Source organism: Prionailurus viverrinus, chromosome C1 (assembly GCF_022837055.1).
Source record: "Prionailurus viverrinus isolate Anna chromosome C1, UM_Priviv_1.0, whole genome shotgun sequence".
NCBI classification, from domain to species: domain Eukaryota; kingdom Metazoa; phylum Chordata; class Mammalia; order Carnivora; family Felidae; genus Prionailurus; species Prionailurus viverrinus.
Genome location: NC_062568.1, coordinates 1,638,166 through 1,665,719, shown reverse-complemented (window position 1 = coordinate 1,665,719; position 27,554 = coordinate 1,638,166). Strand labels below are relative to the sequence as shown.

General features: G+C 46.4%; 1 protein-coding gene and 1 non-coding gene across 4 annotated transcripts in view; both read left to right on the top strand.

Moving 5' to 3' along the window:
• Positions 1-1,133: 1,133 nt before the first annotated feature.
• ATG16L1 (autophagy related 16 like 1) overlaps positions 1,134-27,554 on the top strand; it is a 77,530-nt gene continuing 51,109 nt past the window's right edge. For 2 of the 3 annotated variants that reach the window (XM_047870377.1, XM_047870375.1), the window contains exons 1-12: positions 1,134-1,406; positions 5,106-5,199; positions 9,278-9,383; positions 10,112-10,185; positions 11,013-11,264; positions 15,691-15,756; positions 17,784-17,870; positions 18,523-18,579; positions 19,494-19,596; positions 22,453-22,558; positions 25,956-26,026; positions 26,751-26,822. In XM_047870377.1, the coding sequence (XP_047726333.1) occupies positions 1,292-1,406; positions 5,106-5,199; positions 9,278-9,383; positions 10,112-10,185; positions 11,013-11,264; positions 15,691-15,756; positions 17,784-17,870; positions 18,523-18,579; positions 19,494-19,596; positions 22,453-22,558; positions 25,956-26,026; positions 26,751-26,822 (1,203 nt within the window). In that variant the 5' untranslated portion in view covers positions 1,134-1,291. The remainder of the gene's footprint in view (positions 1,407-5,105; positions 5,200-9,277; positions 9,384-10,111; positions 10,186-11,012; positions 11,265-15,690; positions 15,757-17,783; positions 17,871-18,522; positions 18,580-19,493; positions 19,597-22,452; positions 22,559-25,955; positions 26,027-26,750; positions 26,823-27,554) is intronic. The other variant, XM_047870376.1, reaches the window with a different exon arrangement.
• On the top strand, positions 20,535-20,810 carry LOC125174287 (small Cajal body-specific RNA 6). The gene has a single exon (XR_007155399.1). It is a non-coding gene; the product is annotated as a small Cajal body-specific RNA 6 (non-coding RNA).

The window sequence follows — 27,554 nt, the reverse complement described above, 5'->3', positions numbered from 1 at the left end:
CAGATCACTCAGTGCTGACTGCCGATGAAGTATCTCTAACAAGGCTGTAGAAGCCTGACTGAGCTACTCCCGGGCTCCACAGGAAAGGCTTTTTTATCTGTCTCTGAAGGAGCTTCCACTGGACTTAAGACATTGGAAGAGAAGCCCGGTTCTGATACTCCTTTCCTCTCCCCTGGCCTCCTATTTTGTCCAATTCCATTTCATGCAGTAAATTCGCTAACTTGTTAAAGGCAAATGAAGCTCAGACGATTCTATTACAGGCCACTTCCATTCTGAGTTGACAGATGCCATCTTCTCAAGAAACTGTCTTCCACTGACCATTTTCAGTACCTACTGGCAAACTGGCCTCTTCCCCTTGTTTACACTCTGCACCCTTAGATTATCTTCTAAGAACCCATTTACTATTAGATCATAGATAATTTCTAGGCTTCTAATCTTTAACATAGCCAATCTATTTACATTTTTCTTTAACCGTTCTTTGCATTCCATGTCTTCGTTGTAAAAAAAAAAAAAAAAAAAAAAAAGTTCCCAAGGGCAACGGGACACGCTTGCTAAAGTATAGCGCAGCCAGACTTTGGGTAGGCCTTGGAAGATACCGGCGGTGTAGGTGAAGTTAGGCTTGCAATATACCAGGTACAGTACGGTGCACACTGCATTACATAGGTTATTCCTTTTAATCCTCACGGCAACCCTGTGAGGTAGATATCAGCAGGGTCCCCGTTTTACAGATTAAGAAATTGAGGTTTAGCGAGGTTGCCGCTCATCTACAGTCACTCAGCTACTAAGTGGGGAGTGGCTCCCACTTCTGCTTGTAAACGACGCGATGAAGAAAAGGGAGGCAGGCCAAGAAAAATATAAATCGCGGGGCGGGGGGCGGGGGGGAGGCAGAGAAGTTAACTTAAACTGGCGGGCGGCACCCTCCCGGTCTCCTTCCCGCCCGCAGCTGAACTTCTAGCGTAGCCCGCACGCCTCCCAGCGGCCGCTTCCCTGCTCCCTGCTCTTCCGGCCTCGGGAGGGCGTCAATACCCAGCGCCTCGCGCCGCCATCGGCCTCGCGCGTGCGTGTGGCGTAAGGCGTCGGGTGAGGAGGCGGGTCTTCCGGCCCAGATTCAAACCATTTCCTGCAGGAGCCGGAAGACCGTCCCGGACGGCGTTCGGGGCGGCCTGTGTGTGGAAGCGAGCGCCGGGCCGCCGGCCTTCCCGCGCCGGCTAGTCGCCCCATGCCGCGGGCTGCGGCCGCCAGTCCCCGCTCGCATTGGCGGTGCTGAGGCGCCGGGGCGACAGCGCGCGAAATGTCGTCGGGCCTCCGCGCCGCCGACTTCCCCCGCTGGAAGCGCCACATTTCGGAGGAGCTGAGGCGGCGGGACCGGCTGCAGAGGCAGGCATTTGAAGAGATCATCCTGCAGTGTGAGCGGCGGGCGGGTGCGGGGAGTGGGCGGGCGGGGCCCCACAAGAGCCGGCGGGAAGCCGAGGCCGAGCCCTGGCGACGCCCGCGCGCCTTGTGGCCACCCCAACCCTTTTTTGGATCTTATTCTCTTTCACTGTAGACGGTTTCCCTACTAAACTGAGTGTTCTCCAGGGGCAGGCACCGTTCGTGCCTGTGCTTGGAAATCCAGCAGCCGCGCTTTGTGTACTTGAATAGGCTCCGGAAACGGCCCGTTTCGGGCCTCGTGTTATGAAACGGTCACCGACTTTAAGCCTTAACTCGCACAACTAATGTCCTCTTAGTGTAATGAAATGTTCAGCCTTGGAGTCCTCAGACCTCTTGTCTTTACTCCACCTCGGTGTTCTTTAACCGTTACAGGTTTTTGAGTCTTACTGTTTAGGTGGGACGTTGTGGTCTTTACTATTACTGAAAACTTCAATATGGAAGAGGTGGGTTCCTCCACTCTCCACCCCTGGTAGCCTTTTGAGGGCAAAAGTGTTTGTACCCTTAGATGAGTCCTAATGAGCGTTTCTTTGCCCCCCTTCCCAATTTTACCTAACTGATGACACATTTGGGGGAAGAAATGGGCCCTTTTCAGTCCTATGGTTCCATCTGCCCTTTGGAGAAAAGTCTGGAGTTAATGTCGATGATGAGGTTCAAAGCGATAGAGATATTGAATTCTGACTGTGCTAGATCAGTGGTTCCCTATCTTATGTGCACGTTGGTATGACGTGGATCTTTTAAGAATTAAAAAGCCCAGACCGATTAAATTGCAGTATTTAGGGTGGGACAGGGGAGTGAGTGGTTTTTGGTGCTCCCAAGTATTTCTCATATGTGGGCTAGTTTGAGTGCTGTGGTAAATGTGTGGTATGTGTTATTTCACTTTATCTTCTTGAAAATTCTATGAGGCAGGTCCTAGTGTTGCCTTAGGAAACCCAGGCTAAGAGAGATTAAGTATTTCTTTGGGGAGGCATGCAGATTCGTGTTGGAGTCTGGATTTGAACACGGATGTGATGGGTCCTAACTTTTGCATTAAAAAAAAATTTTTTTTTTTTAATGTTTACTTATTTTTGAGAGAGTGAGACAGAGCATGAACGAGGGAGAAACAGAGGGAGAGGGAGACACAGAATCTGAAGCAGGCTCCAGGTTCGGGGCTGTTAGCACAGAGCCCGACGCAGGGCTCGAACTCACGAACCGTGAGATCATGACCTGAGTGGGTCAGATGCTTAACCGACTGAACTACCCAGGAGCCCCTGCATTTTGTTTTTCTCGCTGGAGCCCCCAAGAAATGACCCTTCCTCGCTTTCGCTGAATCCACCCTCTTAAAAAAGATGGGAAGGAAAGAGAGGTGATGTGCTGTCGTGCGAATTCCTTTTACCCTAAGAGATGTGGCTACCAGAAGCACAGGAAACCCTTCCAAGTCAAATGCACGTGGGTCACATAAATTCAGGTGGTCAGGTATTTATTGAATGCTTAATCTTAAAAGCTAACACATACCGAAGGTCACATGGGACTGGAAGTCTGACTCCACCCCTTGCTGAACTTTTCACTTACCTTTCTGGGTCTGGTTTGCTGCATCTATAAAATGCAGGTGAAGCTTGCCCTGTCTGCTTCATAAAAACTGTGTGTGTGTGAGTGCTTTGAAAGCCATCTACATAATAATAGCCCATAAATAAAAGTTGCTTGTAATTGTACTGACAGAGATCGAATGGTTTTTCTGCATTGACAGTGGACATTTCGGTGGGGTGGGGGGGATGTAGGAGGAAACTCGGAAGGAGACCATCCTGGAGAGGGAACCCATCATTAAATAGCTGTAGTCAGTAGCGCGTGCCTGAGGGGCTAGGAGCCCCGATTGAGATGAGAGGTAGGTAGAGGGCTGGAGAGCAAGACAACCTTTGCCTGTTAAGTTTTTCTCTTGGACATTGGGGAGGTCACTTCCAGTTTGCCTGTGGAACACCTTCCACTCCTTCTTGCCTTCCCAGGCCAGTCAAGTTCAGTTCCTGCCTGAGCCTAAAGAGAAAGATGAAAAGAGACTGTAGGGACAGGTGGCAGCTCTCCCTCAGCTGGATCCTTCTCTTTTTTTTTTTTTTTTTTTTAATTTTTTTTTTTTTAACATTTATTTATTTTTGAGACAGAGAGAGAGAGAGCATGAACGGGGGAGGGTCAGAGAGAGGGAGACACAGAATCTGAAACAGGCTCCAGGCTCTGAGCTGTCAGCACAGAGCGCGACGCGGGGCTCGAACTCACGGACCGTGAGATCATGACCTGAGCCGAAGTCGGCTGCTCAACCGACTGAGCCACCCAGGTGCCCCTGGATCCTTCTCTTTAGTGCGAAGAACTTTCAAGCAGGATCCCTTTGGAATGCCTCCTGTCCTTTTTAAGACCTGACGATCCCAGGGCACCCAGCTCTGGTGTGACACTTTAAAGACCTTATTAGAGCCCTTTGATGTGAGTGAACACCCAAGGTTGCAATCACATTTCCATGTTCTGTTGAACTGATGGATGAAATTAATCTAGACCAAGAGTATTTCTGTTTCTGTCCAGGAGTTCCATTTTCCACATGTAAAGGAGAAGTGGGGCTCAAGACTCTTTTAGAAGAAAGATAAGCCCTTCCGACAGGAGTACTCACTGGCACGAACCGTATCGAAATTTTGTTCTAGAGCGGTTCTGATCTCACACTTGTAGGATTTGTGACAACCCCCATCACATGTAGCTATTCTGCAAGTGTCCCACGATCAATCTCTTGTTCTGCTCAGTGCCCCTTCCCCTCTTGCTAGTCCCCGTGGACTGTCATTCCTAACTACTTGTCATTTGAATTCCTGCGCCATGCTTCCTGTCACTTTTGTTACTTTTCAGAAAGAAAACTCAGTTTCTCTCTTAAGTTCTCCACTCGTGTGTTCTTGACACGTTAGCATCTTGCAGCCAGTCGCCTGAGCAAGGAATTTCAGGATAATCTTTGACTTCTTACTAGTAAATCTCCATTCATGTCACTGCCTGCTTTTCAAATCTGTTAATTCACCACTGCCAGTAAGAAAAGGTCTGAATTTTTCATTCTGCTCGTTCATGTGTTGGCTGGCTCCAAGTTTTCATTTCTTAACCAGATAACTGCCTGCCCTCCTGCCTGGACTCCACCATCTTCACCCGTAAAACCACCCAGGCAAATGAGGGAAGATCACTCTTCTGTTCCCTTTTATGCTTGACCCTCTGTTATACTTGAGCTCCTTGAGGTCAAGGACTTTTCATAGTTGTATCTCTAGTGCCCAGATCTAAAAATTAAATTTTCCAAAGGTAATAATACGGTAAAGCTGTTTCGCATTGCTTAGAGGTGTGTAACGTGTCATTTTTCCATTGTATTTGGTTGTGGTTTTTGTCTCGTTTTATTTTTTTACTCCTATGATTAAAAATAGGTAAGTGGGGGACATTCTTGCAGTGAAGTTTCCACGGGTTCCTTTGACTTGGTTGCTCATGCTCAGGCCAAGAAGCATCGAAGGAGCGTATGTTCCTGGGTGTTGAACGGTTGCTACCATTGCTGTCAAAGTGCAGTACCTAGGACTTTGAGGCCTCTTGAAAATGAAACCTATCTAGTCTTCTGGTTGTTTTTTTGGTCCAGATCTTTATAGGATAATAAGTAGTAATAAGGTGTGCACCGTTAAAAATTTTTTTCTTCTCTTTTTTAACAGATAACAAGTTGCTAGAAAAGTCAGATCTTCATTCAGTGCTGGCCCATAAGCTACAAGCTGAAAAGCATGACGTCCCCAACAGGCATGAGATAAGGTATTTTGGAACTATCCTGTATCGCTGTGTCTCTTCAGCAGAAACGTGTCTGCGTTTAGTTGTCACTGCCCGTTTAGAGGCGAACAGAATACCGCGTCTGTGCTCCAGTTTGTGTCTGCTCCTTTCAAATACGAACTTCTGAAGCCAAGTACCTAAAATTCTTTTCTGAAGGTATATGCCCACCCAGAAGGCTTAGCAGTAGGTGCTGTGAGCTTGAGAAGTTGCTCAAGGCAGGTAACTGTGCCAATTCCTTCTTCGGCCTCGGGGGTCCACTTTTTCTGAATAATCACATCAGTAAGCATTCTTGAGCAGATTTACACGAATCTTGTTAATACTGGATTATATCCTGGTGCATAAACATATAAAGTGCTTCGTATATAGTACAGGTCTATTTGATCCTTTTTAGTTCGGTGGATTTCAACATATTTTAATAGAGTGTGAAATTAAGCTAGCTGGTGGCAACAAGCTTTTTTTTTTTTTTTTTAAGAAAGATTAGGAGAAACCTGCATTTTAACAGAAAGGGTAAGTTGTTTCATTAAACATGCAAATACGTGTTCACAATGGGAAGTTTGATATGTTTACTTGGGTTATTCATGTAAACTGTATTTCTTTTTGGGGGGTAAGGTCCAAGAAAATCTAATAGCCAGACTTAAGCAAAAGCAGTTTACCATAGAATCATTCTGTAGCGTTATTATTTTTTCCATGTTTATCACGTTTGCATATTACATATGAGAGTTTGTATGGGAATAGTTCCCATTATTGCTCTAAAATCTATATACTTTTTTGCCTATCCGTTAACATTTACCAACAAAAACAAGTTGGTAGTAATTCAGCGATTTTTTTAAAACCCAGAAATGTGAGGTGTGGCTGAATTTATTTATCTCTGTAGCTAAATCTGCTGTATAACCATCTGCCATCCATGTTTCCTCATTTCACAAGATGGTCTCCCAGCACACCAGAGTGGGCAAGAGGAACAGATGGCCCAGCCCAGGGTTTGTCCTTGCTTAATAATAAATTCAAGAGATCCTGCCTGACTGTGGCCGGGGTGGGGGGTGGGCGGCGGGCGTGAGCGGAGGGGGGGCTACTGTAGTATTTAAAATGTTAGTTGCAGTGTTCTGGTCAATTTTAGGTGTAGAAAATGCCATTTTACCTTTTTCATCTAAATTCAGTCAACTGAAAACTTGCAATACTTTGTTTCTATGTAGTTAGATTCTGGGTGATTATACTTCTTTATTCTTTATTGGTCAGCCAAGCTTATTTGTTTGGAAAGGTGCAGTAAACAAATACACAGTAATTCTTTTGACTATCACTGGAGTGGTAATTTAATTGGAGGTCCTTCCTTTCCTACAAACTTGAGCCCCTAATCAAGCCTCTCCTCCTGACCGCCTTGTTTCTATTAATGGTGTTCTTATTTTCCACAAGTCATCTATGATTCCTTTTTCCCTCAGTATACTGCCCCTCCTTGTTGGTAGTCACCCACTCAGGCGTGCTCATTTTTCACTCACAGCCTCTTTTTTTTTTTTTCTCACTCACAGCCTCTTAATGCATCTGTCCCTTCATCCGGTGGGGAGACTAGCTCAAGGGGTGTTTGATGGTGTCGTAAGGGTGTTTGCAGAAGACGGGCCTGGTTGTTTCCTTCTGCCTTCTGTCTCCTTAAGTTCTGCCTGTCTCATCCTAGTTATTCTTAAAACGCTACTGCCCATGCTTAAAAAGCTTTATCTGGATCAATTATCTGAGTCTCTTCTGAAGTGTTTTAATCCCTTTGCTTTCTGAATAGGTTAACATTAAAGTCCTCAGCCCAGAAGTCGTTCAGTCCTGTCTTTGTGTGTGTGTATGCTTCCTGGACCGCAGCATCTGGCAGAATTGTCAGAAATGCAGAATCTTGGGCCCCCGACCAGATTGACCGTTTCAGAAACTGGGGGTGCAGGGATGAGGGTGGTAAGGGCCACCATAATCTGTAATTAGGTGATCCTGAGAACCACTGCTTTAGACCATGGCTGCCCAGGAGTCCTTGTCAGCTAGCTGCATCACCTGAGGGGTACAATGAGTGGCCTGATGCTAGCGTCCTAGAAGAAGGGACTGGTTTTACATTTGCATATTGCACATTGCTTTGCATTGAAATAAGAGGATTTAGTACAAATAATTTCTAGTCTTTCTGCCTAGTTTAGGATGGTTTCTTGTAAAGTGTTCCACTTTCTAATCTCTTGGCTTCGACTTCATGGGCTAAAATTGGGGAAGGATTAAGTTGCCTCAAAGGATGAGGTATTAGGATGTGCTTAGAACATGTGATAGAAATAGCTTTAGACATCAAGAGTAAAGTTAGGAGGGACTGTCATGCTGCTGCTCCCTTTTCCCTCTGGTTTGTTACAGGGCAGACAGAGGAGGCTGTTCTCCCCCCTCCCTTTGGGTGCTGGTGTCCTACTTTTCCAGCATCTTCCTCTTCTCCATCTTGTGCTTTTCCTGGGTGATGGTTTAAACGTCTATCATCTGATGGTTCTCATCTGTAGCCGCAACAGAGACCCCAGCCCTGAACTGGAAGCCCACAGTTCAGTCATCTGCTGTTTCTGAGAGAGGATGTAAACCCTTGTGAAGTCTCCAAAACCACATTGACCCTGAGAGAATCTGAACTCAGTTCTGTGGTTTCAGATATAATCTGTTTGCTGACAGCTTCTACTTGCTCTCTTTGAGCTTGGACCTCTTTACGTGACGTGCAGACTCTGACACCCGGTTTCCACTCCACACACCAGCTTGGGTGTCCAAACCGCACTCTTCAGGCCTCCCCCGAAGCCTGCTTCCCCCTAGTCCTAACCATCTCAGTAGGTGGCACCCGTGTTTTATCAGTTGCTCCCAACGCCTTGGAGTCCTCATTGACTGCTGTCTTTCTCGTAGACTCCACAGCCAAGTCCAAGGCAAATCCAAGGACTCTCTTCGGAATGGATCTAGGATCTGACCACCTCTCACTCCCTCTGCTGCTACCACCTCGACGTGAGCTGGACTGTGTAACAGCCTGCTAACTGATCTCCCTGTTTCTACCCCTGCCCCCCTGCAGTCAGCAACCATAGCTGTGCTTTTAAAGCATACGTTACTCTTCTGTTCACAGCACGACAGTGGCTTCCAGTCATGCCTAGGAAAAGTCAGGGTCCGAAGAGGGGCCTGGGAGGCACTGCATGATGGCCCCACCTCCTCCCTGACCGTCTTCTCTACCCTCCTGCACGCGGGGCTCCTCTCACACTCTCCCGAGTACACCAGTTGTGCCACTGCCTCCGAGCCTTTCCAACACTTGACGTTTCTTCTGTGCGTCAGGCTCCAGCCCCTGGGGGCTGCATAGCTTGCTCCTCACTTCTTTCCAGTCTGCAGTCATGTGTTGCCTCCCAGAAGCCTTCGAGTGCCCTATATAGAACAGGACCCCTGTTGCTGTGTTCCCCTCTTTACCCTTAGTTTCTCTTCACATCTGACCATCTGACTTCATGTATTTACTTGTCTGTTGTCTGCTCTTAACTGTTTATCAGTTGCACAAGGGGGCGCCTGGGTGGCTCAGTCAAGCATCCAGCTTCGGCTCAGGTCATAATCTCGGGGTTCGTGGGTTCAAGCCCTGCATCGGGCTCAGTGCTGACAGCTCAGAGCCTGGAGCCTGCTTCGGATTCTGTGTCTCCCTCTCTCTCTGCCCCTCCCCTGCTCACGATCTGTTCCTCTCTCTCAAAAAAATTTTTCACTTGCATGAGAGCAAAGCTTTGTGTTCACTTCCTTCTTCCAGCTCTAAGGTCAGTGCCTGGCATAAATGGACCTTGTCTTCTCCATATTTACCTAAACTTCATCTGGAACCCATGCTTTGTTCCTGACACGACCAGTGTTTGGGTCGTGGCTGGTTTATTTTACCAAGTGTCTCATGTTTCCTGCCTTCTAGAACTCCATTGCTTGGAGGAACTGAACTGCTTTACTGGCTACGTTGTCATGTGCAGGTTTGAAATCCTGAAGTTACTGTTCACTGCCTGATCGAAGAGGTTTGAGGTCTGATTTTTTTTTTTCCTTTCCTCTCTTTTTTGCACGTTCTCTTCGTCTTCCTGGTTTGGGGATTTAGTCCTGGCCACGACGGTGCATGGAATGATAGTCAGCTACAAGAAATGGCCCAGCTGAGGATTAAACACCAAGAAGAACTGACTGAATTACACAAGAAACGTGGGGAGGTACCGATAGCCGCTCCCCATCTGTCTTCTGCTCTGTGCGGGCCCTGTGGTGGGGGAACAGGTGGGCAGGCACACTAGAATTAGCAGCCATCCCAGCTGCCTGTGGCATCGGCCTGTCTCTGAGAACGCAGCATCGGGAAAGGTGAGGTCTTCCCCTCCACCAGCAGAAGGGTGAGCCCGTGGGATAACTGCTGGTTGCCACACTCACAGGTGGCATGACAGGTATAAGTGGAGAAACCTCGAAGGAAAGAGCTTGCTGCTTGTTCTACCGAAGGTCTAATACCTTCCTAAAGCATTTGAGAGTGAACCCTGCAATTTCAGAAAAGTTCATTAGAAAGAATGAAAAAGTTCTGGGGTGTGTTTATGCTGGGTGGTGGTCTGATGGCAAATTGTAAAGAAAAAGTTATCAGTTCATCTCAGTTGATCATTTTATCAGCTGAAGGGTTTGAAAAGGTGGCCAGCAGGGGTGGGGGGTGCAGACAGGTGTCCTCAGAGGGAACCTGTAGCACTTCTCGTCTGCCCACGGCTGCTGTCGGCAGGCGGGGAGCCCACATCGTTCCCATGAGTGTCCCCATTGACCCCTCTGCTCCTCGCTGCCACCTAGCTCGTTTCTTCTTGGTGCCTGGGCTGAATCCCACGGGCATGTTTTCTAGAGTAATCCACTGTTGTTTAGTTTCCAGCCGAGGTCCCGAAATCTCTCACTGATGAAAGTGTTCTTTCCTCCCCAGTTAGCTCAGTTGGTGATTGACCTGAATAACCAAATGCAGCAGAAGGATAGGGAGATGCAGATGAATGAAGCAAAGTGAGTAGAGGCGACCCTTCTGGGACTGGTCATGGGTTGCACTTGTCCTTTTATTGTCGGCCGGTGGGCGGGGCCGGCGGTGATGGCTGGTGGATGGGAGCCACACCGGGCTCAGCAAGAGTGTCATTTCTGTGCATGCACAGCCTACCTGCTCTAAGGGAGACAAAGGCAAGGACAGTGCCCTCGGTCTCCCAGGTTCCCAGCACACCCCTGGGAAGTACCCTTGGCCCTTGGAGTGTTCCTGAAGCATTCATGGCTCTCCCTGTGGGCACTGCATATGGCAGCCGGTGTCTTCTGTGGTGGAGATGCGGCCAGCATATGTGAGTGTGTGGCCCTTGGGAACAGGGATGAGTTTGTGGGCAGGACTATCCTTGATCAGGGAGAAGCCTGGGATTCCCAGTCCTAGGACGTTTGAGCTGGAGGGGAGCCTGTCTTTCATCTGTGCCTTTTTCCCTTTCTCTGCAGACACGGGTCTCCAGAGGCTTAGAAAGGCATCTTTGCTCCATGAATGATAGAATCAATAGAATGTGCAGAATTTCCAACCTCCTCTTAAGCCCCCACTTTAGGCATCAAAGCTCCCTCTGGGGATCCTGCTTTTGTAGTCATTCATCATCTGGATGAATTTCACCCTACATATTTCCTCTCCTAATGGACTTGTCCTGGAAACCACTGGGGCTGGGCTGGGCTGGGCTAAGTAAGAGTCCTCCATGGCACCAGGTGTGCTGGCTGAGGTGATTGTTGGCGGCCCATGCTCACGTACCTGGCCAGGGTCTCCGGCACAGGGCTCTCGCGTGGTGCCATTCCTCCTCTCTGTGTCCTGCTTTCAGAATTGCAGAGTGCTTGCAGACCATCTCTGACCTGGAGACGGAGTGCCAAGAACTGCGTGGTAAGCTTCAGGACCTCGAAAGAGCCAACCAGACCCTGAAGGATGAGTATGATGCCCTGCAGATCACGTTTACTGCCTTGGAGGAGAAACTGAGGAAAACTACTGAAGAGAACCAGGAGCTGGTCACCAGATGGATGGCCGAGAAAGCCCAGGAAGCCAACCGCCTCAATGCAGAGAATGAGAAGGATTCAAGGTGAGACATCAGTCCACTGTTAGTGGTTTCCGTTTTGGGGGAAGTAGAGCCTAGTTCTCTGAAAACAAAAAAACCTAAATCTGTAGCTCTGATGATGGGGGACAGGATGAGACAGTCAGAAAACACTAGTCAAATTAGAAATAGCAGTGGTGGATATAGAAGAGATTTGCATTTATAAGAACACTTTTGTGGCTGAGCAGAGGATTACCTTCCAGAAGGGTTTTTGGCCTGTACGGTTTTTGCCAGTTTCTTTCAGTTTTCTAGGAGAAAAGCTGATTCATTCTTTCTCTTTTTTTTTTTTTTTAAATGTGTATATTTGAGAGAGAAGAGTGTGAGCAAGGGAGGGACAGAGAGAGGGAGACACAGAATCCGAAGCAGGCTCCAGGCTCTGAGCTGTCAGCACAGAGCCTGATGCAGGCCTTGAACTCATGAACCATGAGATTGTGACTTGAGCCAAAGTTGAATGCTTAGCCAACTGAGCCACCCAGGAGCCCCAGAAAAGCCAATTCTTGAACAGTATAAGGTAAAGCAGAATTCAAAAAAGATTGGAATTTCCCTCACCCCTAACTTCATTAAAACTGTCCAGACCCATATGAGGTTCTGGCTAGTATACAAGAGGGGTACGATCTAATCTCGCATGAATATAGATGGGAAATTCCAAAGTCTCAAATTTCACTGGTACTTTTTTTTTTCCTACTAGGATTTATCCCAGGAATGAAAAGATGGTTCATTAGGAGATCGGTTAAGTCTATCACCTTGCATGGTAAACAGTATGACCACTTTAGTAGATCCCCAAAATGCCATTTGTTCAGACTCAGTTCCTAGTCCTGATAAAAACCCTTAAACTTGGAACAGAAGCTTTTAATAAAAACACCTGTCTGCAGCCGGTAGCTGATGGTGTACTTAACAGGGAAGCCTCCCATCTCAGACCCCAGGAGTCCGTCTCAGTGGAGGGAAATGTGTGTTGAAAATTCCCACAGAGTCCCTAACACATCAGAACCAGGACACGGAACGCAAGGTACTGGAAGCAGCGGGTGGGGGTGGGAGAGGGGTCATGCTGATCCACCTAGAAAGCCTAAGAAAATCCCCTGAGAAAAACTAGCACTTAGTGTTCACCAGAGCTTGGAACATAGGATTTTAAAGCCCTGGGTCAGTAGTTTAGAATTTGAAAACCCCCGTTAATAATCTAAAAGAATGAAAATAGGAAAAGGTCTTAAAGAGTAATAGTGATAGTTACTCCTACCAAATAACATTCAGGTAGATTTCAGAATCTATGTAAAAACTGAAACCATGAAGTAGAAGTAAAAAAACCTGGTTATCTGCTATTGTATGAAAAATTCCTAAGAGGACTTTCTAAACATTAAAAGTAACAAAAAGTGGACTGTGTAAAATTTTCAGATTTCTTAAAGTCAGAGAACACAAAAGCAATCAATGGGACATGTGATTGTCAAGTAAATCTCCTGATATGGAATTGGATTAAGGAGTAGGCGAGCCCTTGCACAGGTGGGAAGTGCAGGGGGTTCGCAAAAGCACGAGCGAGTGTGGTCTGTCCACCTGGCCCCCCACGGGCTTGGGAAGGAGACGAAAAGCGCCTTCACGTTGCTCGTGGCGAGCCCGTTCCACCACCTCCCGAAGGGCACCCGGCAGGACCTGAAAAGTGTTCCCACTTTTTGGGCTTTATCCTAAGCTGGTACGGAGACTTGGTCACGGATGTTGTTTTGTGACGGCACATTACTCATAGTGAAAAAGCACTAGAGCCCTTGGGGGAGAAATAAATAGGGATATTTTCCTCCAGTGGGATTTTACAAAGTCATCTAAAAATACATGTTTTAGGAATACTTAGTTATGTGAGAAAATGGATAAAATTAATGCAACTAAAAATAGGATGGGAAGTGTTTTCATAGAACATCTAAAATTCGAATGAAATCAGATGATTGAAAGGAACTATGTTGTTAATGGTGTTTAGTTCTGGGTGGTGAGAATGTGGCTTTTGTTTTCTTATTTTATACTTTTCTGTATTTTCTAACTTTAAGTTTCTGTTGCATTAAGAAAATTGAGCTGTCCTTTTGGATTCTGTCTCATACACTTTTTTCTTTCCTGTAAGATTTTATTTTTATTTCGTTTTTATTTTTTATTTTTTAATTTTTTTTAAAATTTTAACTTGTTTTATTTTTTATTTTTTTTTTAAATTTACATCCAAATTAGTTAGCATATAGTGCAACAGTGATTTTGTAAGATTTTATTTTTTTTTTATTTTTTTTTTATTTTTTTTTTCAACGTTTATTTATTTTTGGGACAGAGAGAGACAGAGCATGAACGGGGGAGGGGCAGAGAGAGAGGGAGACACAGAATCGGAAGCAGGCTCCAGGCTCTGAGCCGTCAGCCCAGAGCCTGATGCGGGGCTCGAACTCACGGACCGCGAGATCGTGACCTGGCTGAAGTCGGACGCTTAACCGACTGCGCCACCCAGGCGCCCCTGTAAGATTTTATTCTTAATATGTACAACCAACATGGGCAACATGAGGCTTGAACTTACAACCCCAGGATCAAGAGTCACATGCCCTGCGACTGAGCGAGCCAGGTGCCCCCGTGTTCACTTTAAGTAAAATAGCTCGGCCTCTGCTGTGGAGTCCGTAGGCAGCTTCAGGGTGGTGAGCTCCCCTGGGATGCCTGGAAGTCATAGTGTTGCCCGTTGAACACCTGCCCAGGGAGAGGCAGGCGGGATGAGGAGCTTGGTCATTACAGCAGATGGGAGAATAATACAGACTTCGGTTGAGAGTGGGATGAGAGCATGTTACATGTGTGCTCTAGTTCCTTCCTTTGGAATGTCCTCCTGCGGATATGCTGTCGGGGGTATTACCATCTGATTGCGTAGGCAGGGCCCGGGCTTTCTTTTCATTACTTTGCTTAGACTTTACTCCTTAGAAATTTTCCCTCCTTCCTGCCAATCCCCAGGTTAGATGTCCTCCTCCTAGCAGCCTTTGTTTACCTGATAGCGTGGCCCGTTCCATGTTCTGACGTAGCTGTTCATGCTCTGCTGAGGTCTGTCCTCATGGTCAGGCACAGCGGCTGCCGTGTCACACACACTCGGGGGGTATCCAAGGAGGACGTTTCTTTTTGGCTCCTCTAATGAAGGCCGGGCTGCTGGTGTTCTCTCCTCCCTGTGACCCTCAGTCTGTCCTATGTCCCTTGCTTGCAGCAGGTGCCTTTCCAGTAGAGGAGGGTCACACACCCCACCCTGACATCCCAGTTTCCCTCAAAGGTATCTCTTCCAGCTAAGAAGAAATTATTAAAGTTTGTCATTTGTCCTGTTCTCGTCTTCCAGGTAGAAAATTAAGAGTGTGATGCACTTTCTTAAGCTGCAGCGTCATCCCTTCCCAAGATTCAGATATGCTACCTAGGGAACTTTTCCCTGTTTTGAGAATTAGCGCTGCGATTGAAGCTTTACGAGAAGTTCCAGCAGAATTCTTGGCTGGGGCTTGATAGCAGTGTTAGAATTCTGCATTGGGGGATCTCCACATAAAGGGTAAAAACCACAAGAGATGAACTTGCCGTGGAAAAGAAAACGAGGCCAAGGTTAAAATTTAGGGAGATCTTGAATTTAGGACTTGGGGAAAGACAAGAATTGTTCTGAGAAAAGGAAATAGTGGACTCAGCTGCTGACCACATTAAATTTTGTCTGCAGCCGAGACATCTTGTGTCCAGCCCTGGTCAGTTGAAGCCATGTGCGTTCTGACAGTTCAAGAATCTCCTACCTCAGTTTCCTTATCTGTAAAATACTGCTTAATTTCAAAGCATTGTTAACGATTAAATGAGTTAAAACCTGGAAGTAATAATACCAAGCCAAGCAGAAGTAAATTCTAAGTAAATCTTAACTGTTACCATTCATGCTCTGGGTACATTGCTGCAGAAAGCCAGCTCTAGACCACCACTAACCCTGGATAAACCTGGTGTGCCTTTATGTCCTGAGAGGCCCCGGGTCATGACAGGCAGGCTTCTCCCTTGCCAGTTCATTCACTGCTTTCTCTAAGAACATAATCCCTCTTCTGGGCTTTGCTCTGGAATCCCTTAAGATAGGGTTCCTTACTGATGTTACTGGTGTGGGCTTGGGACTTTGGTAGCTTTGCCCAGGGCAGTTATGTTACTGTATTTTATTTTTGAGTTTATTTATTTTGAGAGGGAGAGCGAGAACCCCAAGCAGACCCTACACTGTCAGCGCAGAGCCCGACGCAGGGTTCGAGAACGTCAGATCATGACATGAGCTGAAAAGAGACGCTGAACAGACTGAGCTGCCCAGGTGCCCCCCAGGGCAGTTATTTTAAATGCGCTGGATATTCAGATGTGTTATTAGAGCTAGAAGTTTATTGAGAGCCGAAACCCCATGCTTTCTTCAAGCAGATATAACCAGTGGGCTTTGTTTTAATAGGCGGCGGCAAGCCCGGCTGCAGAAAGAGCTTGCAGAAGCGGCAAAGGAACCTCTACCCGTTGAACAGTAAGTAGAGATATTCCCGTCAAAACTGTGCTGTTAGTAATTTGATTCACTCTTTTTAAATGACCTTGTAATGTTTTTATTTCTATAAAACCGTGTTATGGATTAGTGGAAAGAAAACTAAAAGATTTAAGGGAGCCGATAAGAACCTACTCGTTACCTCCCAGGAGGCACCTCTAGTGTATGCTCCTCATCAGCCATGAGCGCGAGGTCTGACTTCCCTCACTCTGAACAGGTGACTGCTGCCTGCCTGCTGCTTTCCTCTCGACACTTTGATCCATTTTCTACCCCTCGTCGGGCCTGTTGCCCTGTATTGCCGGGCTGGGGTTCTATCTCTTGCTCTCCATTCTTGGTTGGTGACTCCTGTAGGAGAAAGGTGTTCATACCGAGGCCCTGCTTTAGATTTAGAATATGTACATTTCTTCTGTACTCCCAGATGTTGAAAATAAATCTGCAGTGTATTTTCCTGAAACTACAAAAAAATGATTGACCTAGAAATGACAGCTTTTCCAGAAACAACAAAAAATGATTGACCTAGAAATGACAGCTTATGGAGGCTGTTTATGCTGCCTCCTGATTGCAGCATAAAGAGGTGGCTGGGCATGACACGACTCAGGTCCCGCATACTGCCCAGGATCTCACAGAACAGAGCTGAGCAAACCTAACCTAGGGGTGTCTGACTATAGAGGCCTGTTCTTAGTCTCTGTGCTTCCCACTCAGTAGGATTTCTGGGTCAAAGGCCGTGTCTATCTTTGAAGGGTTTCGATTACCAGTTGCCACATCCTGGTGTTTTCTTAGGGCCCTGGGCCTTTGCACCGTCTGAGTGTCTTCACATTGTAGTATCTGAAAGTATTCACATAGGGTCAGCTCACGTTTGCTGCTCTGTTGTCGCCCTTGTGTGAACACGAGTGACTCCCCCAACCCACAACCTCGAAGAAAAGAAAGGCCAGCCTTGTTCTCTTTCTTCAGGCCTGCCTTTGGTCTCCCGACATCCCTGCCAAGACTGGGGTCAGTTGCATGGAGTCCTAAAATCAATAGCCAAGGAAAATGAATTTACTTTGACTTGGTTTAATTTGCTTGGTAACAAGTTAAGTATATATTTACATAATCCAGATAATCATGGAAAAATCTTGCTTTCAAGTTCTAAGGAGTCCAAATACTAGGCGATAAAGTCTTGGGTTGTTAGGTTTTATTACTTTACTTCTCCGTGAAGATTGCAACTCGGCAGGAGGTCATTAAGACCAAAATAATTACTTGCCTTCCCCTGAACCAGGAAGGGGAGGGGAGTGCCTTCCAGAGGCACTTTGTATCCAGTGGGATAAACAACAGTGCCTTTCTGTGGTTTGATTATCTTGTGGGACATGCGGTAGACTGACTCCCAAGATGTCAGAAGGACCAAGTGTTTGAACACAACCACAAAATACCCAGAGTCAAAAATGAATTGGGTTTAGATTTTGCTTTCCCGTTTTTTAGTATGAAAGCACTATTTGAACCTGATAGTAACGCAGCCGCTGATTTCATTGCTCTTCCAGTAGTCCTTCGTGTCCCCCTGGGCCTCCTGCCTACACTGCCCTTTTCTTTCTTGTTCTCCATACCTGCCCCGGCCGTCCTCTGTGCCGCTCAGCCCATCTCACGGGACTGTATCGGGAGCACTGCAGTTCAGTGTGCGGGAGCCCTGCAGCTGTGAGCCAGACTTCTGGAAAGACTGTCCCTTGGCATGCCATGTTGTTGCAGACTTACTAAACCATTGTCGTTGCCTGCTGAGTGAGAGCTGCGTTCACACCTCACAGGATCAAAAGATCGCTTTTCAAGTTATTTCCAGCTGCAATTCTGGATTTGATTTCAGCAGGTTAAATGTTTCTCTTAGTACGTTCAGAGTGTGGCCGCCCCTGGTCCGCCAGATAACCCTTGGCTGTCTCCGAGGCGCACAGGCCGTGACTAGGCGATGGTGACGACATTCGTAGAGCAGACTCGCCTCGGAGCTCCTGGTGAGCAGAATCAAAGACTCTGCCCCTTGCCTTTCTTTCCAGGGATGATGACATTGAAGTCATCGTGGATGAAACCTCTGATCACGCCGAGGAGACTTCTCCTGTGCGAGCCATCAGCAGAGCGGCCACGTAAGTGGATGGGGTGGGCCGGGAGAGGAGAGCTCGAGCCACAGTCTGACAGCACATTCGTGGCCAGGACATGAGCAGCCTGATGCCTCCAGGGCCCTCGCTGGAGCGCCTGGCCCCCCGTCCTAGGCGTGGAGCGTGCAGGCTCCTGAGTGTCCCCGTCTTCCTCAGGTCACCTCTTAATGGGAGACAAGCTGTCCCTTCGTGCTGCCACTAGCTGTGAGGGGAGGCAGAAAAGAGTGTAGTGGCTTTCTGCAGGAGGGACAGGGACACCTTGTTGGGCAGATCAGACTGCTTACTTCTTACTTGGGTTCCAGGATTTTTTCTCTTTGCTAGAGCAGAACTGAAAGGGTGGGGATTGGTTATTTACAGACCCCTTGAGGTCAGATTAACTGTGTCCTTGTCTAAAGCACGATTTCCAGGACAGTTAATGTGTGGGAACCTTGTTTCTTTTAAAACTTGGAAGCTAGGTCCTCCCTCCTGCCTTCCCACTGTTTTCTGGTGGTTTGCTCCTCTGAAGGATTTCTCAGCTGGGGTTTGGGGACTCCATGGGAAACATACTCCCAGATGTCTATTTTTGTGGACTGTGTTTTATTGATGAATGATTTGGGCAAAATGTTTCTAAGGTTTAAACCTATGCTCCCCTCCTCTTTAGTAAGCGACTCTCGCAGCCTGCTGGAGGCCTTCTGGATTCTATCACTAATATCTTTGGGTAGGTTAGAAAACCTTCACCTTTCCTTGTTAAATGTGTGTGGATATTCATAAGTATTATGTAGGATTTATCACCATTTTAAATGTACACCAAAATTTCAGTGGTGCTGAGTAGACAGATGCTTTAATTTCAGCTTTTCACTTAGCTTCTTCCTTTTCTCCTCCATTTTCTGTATCTTACTCCCGCTGCGTGCTGATCTCTGGCCTTTCCTTTAGTCTGTCCGAGTCTCCCCTTTTGGGACATCACTCTTCTGATGCTGCCAGGTGAAAATACTACCCTCTCTTGGCCCGGCATGCGAGCGTGGCTCCTTGATAATCGTAATCGTGCTGATCACCGCTTCACCATCCCCCACCGCCCACCCCTCCCCGCCATGGTCGGATGTGCATGTGCACCCAGGCCGCTGTGCATGCTCCCAGGAGCGCTTCACCCTTTTGAGCAGGCGCTAGGTTGAGCTCTTTACCCAGCAGTCACGCTCTCATCCCTCTCTCCTTTGGCATGCATTCGACTCCTCCTTGGCCACGGTGTACGTTGAGGGTGATTATAAGTAGGCATAGAGTCACCTTGAAGTCATCTTACAAAAATACAGATGAGCTCCCTCTGAGCAGGCAATTACAATATGTTGAAAACGTTTCGTAGCAGTTTATTGACTGGGAAGCAATAGTTTGGGATTGCTTTTCGGTGTTGGGTTTTGGAGTCCATGAGTTAGCAAGCCGGAGAGTACAGGTATGTGCTGGAGATCTGTCCGGGTGTCATTTGGGTGAGGGTGCTTCTGATCGGGTGCATCACTCTGTGGTTTGGAGAGTCTAGGAGGGAGAAGAAGCTACTGCCAAAAGTCGTCTGTGAAGCCCTTCTGGGCGTTTGGTGGACATTAAACCCTGTGCAGTCCTAATAGTTTCCTTTATGTTACTTCTTAGGAGGCGCTCTGTCTCTTCCTTTCCAGTTCCCCAGGATAACGTGGATACTCATCCTGGTTCTAGTAAAGAAGTGAGGGTGCCAACGACCGCCATATGTGTCTTTGTAAGTATGGTTTAACCCCACTCCCAGCAAGCTTTGTATGGTAACAGAGCCTGACAGTTAAAGGATCCATTCTGTGCTGTAGCTAAGTTTCCTACCATTTTATTTGTAGCAATAGCGAGCTCTTACGCCTGTTGGCTCTGTCTGAAGGAAGGGATTGATACATTTTGCTTAGGTTCAGGGGGCAGGATTTATTGTAACCATTCTCTAATATAGGACTGGCTGAGAGAAATTGGTAACATGAGAGATGGGAAAAGGGAGAAGTGATTAGGGTTGGTGAGAAGTTACAGTCATGCATGTAATTGTCGTCACCAGTTGGCTTCCATCTAGAATGGAGATTCTGGTCAGTAGTCTGTTTTAGAAGGTTGATGAGGGCAGCTATTTGCTTCATGAATCTGCCCAAACCCGTGTGACTTGCGATTGTTAGGAGGAGTAAGGTTGGAAGCAGGAGACTGTCCTGGGCAGAGGCCACTCGATAGCCGGACTGTCAGCTGTAGTTCAGAGCTGGGTGCTAGTACCGAGGAGTAATTAGGTCCCCACTGGGGTGATTGAGCAGCACTGGGCCCAGCTTGGAGAAACACAGAGTACCTGGCTCAGGGCCAGCGGGCAGGAGGCTGGTGGGGACCGAAAGGCAGAGCAGGGCCCAGGTAGCTGGGCTGACTCTTGGATTGCATGGGGTGAGTTAGAGGAGCTCGCTTTCAGGGTAGAGAAAGACTGGCTGTCAAAATGGGATGAAATTTATATGGGGGAAACTTTCAGTTCCAGGCATAAGGAGGAACTCGGGAGGTTTCCACACCGCAAACTGGTTGAGTGGTTTAACCACCTTGTATGTTGTCAAGGGAGTCTCCCTCTCGATGAGGAGTTGAACTGAGACAGTCAAGACCCCTTCGGTTTCTCCTCCACTCCTGTGATTCCCTGACAGGCCCTAGGCACCCTGTGGAGGTCAGTGATGATTGGTAAAAGGTCTGATTGCACTAAACATCACAGCCCCTTCCCTGCCCTCACCTCCCAGCAGCCCATTGTTTCCTCCTGTCACATTTAAGTCATGTGTACGGGGTAATGGAGCAGCTGATAGTTTGGGATTCTGTCAGTGTGTGTTTCTGAGAGTGGACAGTTCACAGCTGACAAATGATCCGACAGAACCAGCCGTGCAGGAGATTGAAGAGTGGCAGCTATGGGTGTGATGGTGCATGATCTCAAGTTTTCAATCTGAGACCTCCCAAGTAGAAAGCATAAAGAAGGAAAAGGAAGGGAGTCACATGGAGGCAAAAAAGGTTGGTCCCCCTACAGCTTTTCAGCAATTCAGAAGGGCTGAGGTGGGGGTGTCATCACCAGGGAGAATAATAGTAAGACGGTAATAAAGTGATGTTTCTATCGCCATCAGTTAATGGTCATATTTCTGATAATATTTCAAGCATCTTTTTCAGTCCCAAGCAAATGTGACAGATTCTGTCTTCCCAAAATGATGTTTTCGGCAAGTGATTAATGACTTGGCTTGTTTGTTGGTTGTTTGGTTGGTTTGAAGTTTATTCATTTATTTTGAGAGACAAAGGGGGAGGGGCAGAGAGCGAGAATCCCAAGCAGGCTCGGTGCTCAGTACAGAGCCTGACGCTGGGCTTGATCTCACGACCCACACGATCGTGATCTGAGTCCATATCAAGAGTCAGATGCTTAATTGACTGAGCCACCCAGGCACCCCAGTGATCTACTACTTGTAATCCGTGTTTTCCAGTCTTTTTTTTTTCTCCCTTTTAAGTATAGAGATTTTCAAATCCAGAAAAAGAACTTCCGGTACCATCATCTGTCAGGCAGCTCTAGTTAGCCACGTTTGCCAGTCTTACTCTCTCGCCCACACACTTTACCGGAGCACTTTAAAGCAGATTGCAGACATCGTAGTTCACCCACAAAGGTTGCAGCGTCTGTAGTCTTTTAAGAGAGGTTTTAGTGAATCTTCTCATATTCTTTTCTTCCATCTTAGGAGAGGATGCTTTTTACTCCGCTTCCCTTCCCATCCTGAACACAGAAAACATGCCACCTTTTCAGATTATTTGTTCTAGTTTGAATGCCAGTCTCAAAAATTTCCCTGTGAAGAATTTAAATTCTCCCAAAGTAACACCTATTTTATTGAAGGCCTTCTCGAGGTCAGGCACGGTCCTAGGTCACAAAACCTGCGGAAGTCTTTTCCTGTATATGGGCAAACTGAGGCTTCGGGAAGCTAAGAAACTTGGCCGAAGACACCCTGCTAGTACACATTAGAGAGCCGTGTTTCCAGAACTGAATAGAATCCCCCTGTTACACTGATGTGTGTTGTAGCAGCAGGAATGGCATCCACTCGTATCAGGACTCCATGTTCAGATTACTCCTACAAGGAAAACCATAAAGGCTTTTTTTTTTTTTTTTTTTTTAAATCATGAGAAGTCATGCTGTACTTCCACTAGGTAAAGAGTTTAGTGTGTGGCGTTAATATAATCTGGACCAAAAAAGAGGCAGTTAAAATCAGAGGCCTACTTTTAAGCTATGAAGATCATAGAATATAGATTGAAATTGCATTTTTCTTAAGAAGAAATAAAATTAAGGCAAAGACAAACTTTAGGCGGTGAATCTACACAGATTTTGATTCCTTTTTAAGAAGGTTGCTCTGTATTTAAAAAATGGAACTGTAACTTACAAGAATAAAATGGTAGCAGAGTCTCGGGGAACGCTAGGCTAGGAATCCAAGTTAGTTTATGAGTGATCTCCTTTATTTATGGATAAATGTCTAACACCTTTGGTTAGGCATCCAGAATGTTCGTTTGTATTGGGCTCGCTCTTCTCGAGAATGACAGTGATTGGGGTTGAAGCAGGGTGCTTGTCTTGCAGGACGCTCATGATGGGGAAGTCAACGCTGTGCAGTTCAGTCCAGGCTCCCGGTTGCTGGCCACAGGAGGCATGGATCGGAGAGTTAAGCTTTGGGAAGTGTTTGGAGGTGAGACCTGAAGAGTGAGAGAGGGAGGCTGTGTTGGGGACATCTGGTTGACCTTGCTTTCAGGCAATCTTTGAATTGTTCATCTTCTCAAAATATACAGTATTTTGTGTAAGGGATCATCTGACCAAAGCAGCATTACCATCTCAGACATTACAGCCAAGTGGCCGTTGCTCTGAGTTTTTAAGTAGTGACTAGAAAATGCTGTTAAGTTACAGATACGTTCGTGTTTGCATTTTCTCAGGTACGTACTAGAATATTTTCCAAGATAGCACAGGTTTTAGAAGGAAAATAAGTCTTAAAGTTTTAGACTTTATAATTAAACTACGCATTGAGCTAAAGTGTGTGCATTTAATAACACAAGTGGCCTTGGCCTGGGGGAAAATGACTGAGGTCATATCTAAGCTTGGGAAGAAAAAGAGGGGTGTATCTCCCAGGAAAAAATGTATTTAAGGAGCAGCTTATCATCAAGAGCCCAAAGATCAACACCCAGTCTCTTTGATTAGACCTTGTTTCCGAAGTGACCTCTGAGTACTCAGAAATGCAGTGGCATTAGAACAGGAAATGGGGCTTAATGAAACCATCTCTTAGACTTCTGAAGCTGGGGATAGCTCAATTTCAGCATTTTGAGATTTAGTTAGCTACTCCTGGTTTTTTTTTTTTAAATAAAGCAAGGTCAAGGGATAAGGCTGAAGGTGTTAGTAAGAACCAGTTTGTCAAGTTTCTGCAGTTGTAGCACACGCACGCTCGCTGTCCAGCAGTGAGTAGCTCCAGGATGCCCTGGTCTCTATCGTTTTCCCCGATCCTCACAACAGCCCTGTGCAGTTTGAAAGGTACGTGTCGCCCCTACTTGACAAGACGAAAACAGGAAGACTCAGAGACCCTACTTGATTTGCGTTGTTGGTTTACATGGCTGATAACTGATCGGAGAGGCAAGGGAGGGGCACATCCGGGACCTGACCTGGGTCCTGTGACTGCGGAGCCCTTGCTCTTCCCACTTCGGCCTCCCTTTAGCTGTAGAGCTGCTAAGCCTGTGTTGCTGCTTTTAGTGTGTTCAGAGCAAGAGCAATCTATTGATCCCTTTGGTTATAACAGATTATCAATAAAGCACCAAACTTGTGTGCTCTGCCCCCCCCCCCCCCCCACAAGAAAGTGACTAATTGAATTCCTGGCAGTTACAGCTATTTGAAGGCCATCAAGATTTGTGCTGTTTTACCCAGAAACACCTTATGAATGATAATTGTGGGAACTGTTGGGAAGACCCCAGTAAAGCTATAGAGTAATAATGGAAATTTTATGAGATTTGGTTTTTTAAAATCTCTTTAAAAAAACAGCTGTTTTTTGTTTTTAATTTTTTTATGTGTATTTATTTATTTATATATTTATTTTTTAATTTTTTTTTTTCAACGTTTATTTATTTTTGGGACAGAGAGAGACAGAGCATGAACGGGGGAGGGGCAGAGAGAGAGGGAGACACAGAATCGGAAACAGGCTCCAGGCTCTGAGCCATCAGCCCAGAGCCCGACGCGGGGCTCGAACTCACGGACCGAGAGATCGTGACCTGGCTGAAGTCGGACGCTTAACCGACTGCGCCACCCAGGCGCCCTATGTGTATTTATTTTTGAGAGCAAGAGACAGAGTGCGAGTGGGGGAAGGGCAGAGAGCGAGGGAGACAGAGAATCCGAAGCAGGCGCCAGGCCCTGAGCTGTCAGCACAGGGCCTGATGCGGGGCTCAAACCCACGAACTGTGAGATCATGACCTGAGCCAAAGTCGGATGTTCAACTGAGCCACCCAGGCGCCCCAGTAGTCCGGTTTGAATGTGCCTTGTGATTAAATAAAAATCACCCTAGAAATATTTTTTACTTCTGAGTCAATAAAAGCACCTATAAGAAAATGAGAACCAACCTTTAGTAACAGTGTTACATTTTTGCTGCCGAAGAGGAAGTAAACGCTAATGGAAATTATGAAATAGTTTGAGGGGGTCCTGTTTTTTACCCTTTTAAAATATCAGAATAACTGCAGTTTCTGCCCAGTAGGAACATTTGTCCTTGCTCATTCTATAAAAAGCACAAGCTCCATTGGGAATTATTTATATAAATACTGTTGACATAGCGTCCCTTGGTGTCTTCTAGATAAAAGAGCTTTGGTAAGGTCTTTTTGGTCATTTGAGATCATGTAGAATAGCATTTATTGATCCTTTCTTACATCTTGGCCTGTGTCAACTGCCAGAGAAATAGACCGATATCTTGGGCATAAGCCAAAGAGATATTTCTTAGAATTTACAGTAATATTTTTGTAAAGATCTAATCTAAATAAAGACCTTAATTAGTGGATGTTGGCCTCTTTTTGACTTTTGAAAATCTAATGAAAGCTAGGATCAATAAAAGGCATTAAATGTGCTATACAGGTATTTTGCAGATAAATTCAGAAGGAGGGATTCGCGAAGCCCTCAGTAATCCTGACCCTAAATATTTGACAGCTCCAGACCAGTATTTATATCATAGTTTTTACCAGTAAGAGAAAAGGCTGTTCTTTGTAATGTTCCCTATTTTGTGCTCCCCTTTTATGAATTTGATTTGAATGGTTCCCTAATTGTTTCTCTGGACTTGCCATCATTAAGCTGCTCTTTAAAAAAGGAACTCAGTCACATCATCTTGAGATTCGTACTGTTACAAGTTTGTGCCTGCAGCATTAAAGTTTCTGCGTGGGTGGCCAGAGCTGTGTGGAAGCAGGACCCGGGCACGTGGCTGGGCCTGTTGTGAAGGTGGCTGGGGAGAGGGGAGCATTGGCAGGCAGTGGGATTGCCAGAGTCTTAGGTTCCCGGAGACAGAGTAAGCATAAGGACAAATTCCAGAAACTCCAAACTAGCTTTACTGGCATTCTGAGGACTAGCCAGTTACACAGAACTAAAAAAAGAAATTCTTTTCAGCTCCGAATGAGAATTATCACATGGATCCTGAAAAGTTAGTGGTCAGCTTCTACAGAAGTGATAGCTCAATTGACACGAATACTAATCAAACCCAAAGACGTATTTATCTGAATTAGAAACATTTTACTCAGAAGTACCAGAACTAAAACTCAGTCTCTAGGTGCATTGACATGTCTTTAAAATTCCCGCATCTACCTCTTTGTAAAGGGAATTAATGACTCTGAATTTCTTGAAAAGACCAACTGAATGCATGCGAACTGCTAAGCTCTGCGTCCATGTATACATGCATCGTCCTTCCAGCTGACTAACTGTGTATTTGTCCTGCTATTCTTAGACTCTGCGTCAGTGCAGGAAAGCTGCTGTTATGAGCCTGTAATTGGTTTCCATTGTGTTTCAGGTGCCCCATTGTAACTTCAGTATTGGCTTTACTCTTTCTTTCATTTCTTTCCTCAATCTTTCTTTTTTTCCAGATAAATGTGAGTTCAAGGGCTCCCTGTCCGGCAGTAATGCAGGAATTACAAGCATTGAATTTGACAGTGCTGTAAGTATATAGTATCCGGGGAAATGGGTGAGTTTAGAAGGTCTTAGGAAAAATGTAAGACATCTGGTTCTTGGAGTTTAACTCAAATGGTTTGTCTGCTGTTCTCTATCTTAAGTGATATCAGTGATAGGTCAGGATGCAGGTAGATTATCAGTTCTTTGCTGGCTGTGACTATGATGAAGATGTGGGGGCGGGGGGGTCAGGTCTGCTGTGCCCCGGCCTGTCATTGTCTCTGCAGACTTGATAAAGGCCGTGGCTGAAGTCCCAGCGGTGCAGGTGGAGGGGAGAGGGGGTCTGACCAGATGTATCAGAGATGCGTGGGTCTCCGAGGAGAGTAGTTAGGAGATTGAGGGAGGGGAGAGCCAGGGCCTCTGGGCTCTGCAGCTTGGACAGTGTGTAGAGAGCATTGGTATTTGGGGTTACTGAAGGGGGTGGTGGGAGCACTGGTGAACTCAAGAGGACAAGTTCCAGGCTGAGCTGGAGGGTCTGCAGCATTCTGATGGGATGGGATTGAGCAGACTCAGGAGAAAAGTGGATTTACCAAAATTGGTGGGTTGACAGAATCCTGGGGATAACGGTTGGTATTCCACATCAAGTGTGCAGCTTTTAGGCATCTGAACCTTTCCTGGACCTGATTCTTGGGGAATTTGTATTGTGTGGACTGAGATCTTCTAATTCGTCCAAAATTTGTCTCCCCCCTCCCCACTCTCCCTCATTCCCATAGGGATCTTACCTCTTAGCAGCTTCAAATGATTTTGCAAGTCGAATCTGGACTGTGGATGATTATCGGTTACGGGTAAGACTCAATTAAGAAAGCTAATATCTCCAAACTTCCATGAGGTTCTGTAGGGACAAAATGTAGGAAATGGCAGGTTCATTAATGAGGAGAATCGTATTTTCCTGAAAATCATACTTGATTCCCTCTGCCCTTTTCCCTTTCTCCCTTGGGAAAATTTACATTTCCACATTACGTTCTTTCTTAGTCCAAGATGCAGTTTCAGAATATTTGCAGCAGGAAACCCTCACATTTCACATGAAAGTCTCCGTGTTCCTGTTCAGAACAGGTGCCTTGGGTACGTGTCACTTTTAGCTGAACTTCAGCGATCCTGACACCATTGTATAAGTTGTGTTTGTTACGGGCTCTAAAACTGAATAATCCCTTCACAGAGTATAGCTGAAAGTAGGACGTAGGAATGCATATGGATGCACTGAGGACAGCGATCATAACCAGGCTGGGAGGCAGGTGTGAGAGAGAGGGAGAAGGACAGGTTTGGGCGTGGAGGGGTTTGCCCTGGAACCCAGAGTTGCCAAGAAGTTGCTTGGCCTCCACAACAAAGACCAAAACTTGATGGTTCTATCGCTTTTGTTCTTTTTTTTTTTTTTTAAGTTTATTTATATTTGAGAGAGAGTGAGAGAGGACAAGCAGGGGCGGGACAGAGAGAGAGGGAGACAGAGCCCGATGCAGGGCCTGATCCCACGAACCGTGAGATCATGAGCCGAAACGCAGAGTCAGACGCTCAACTAACGG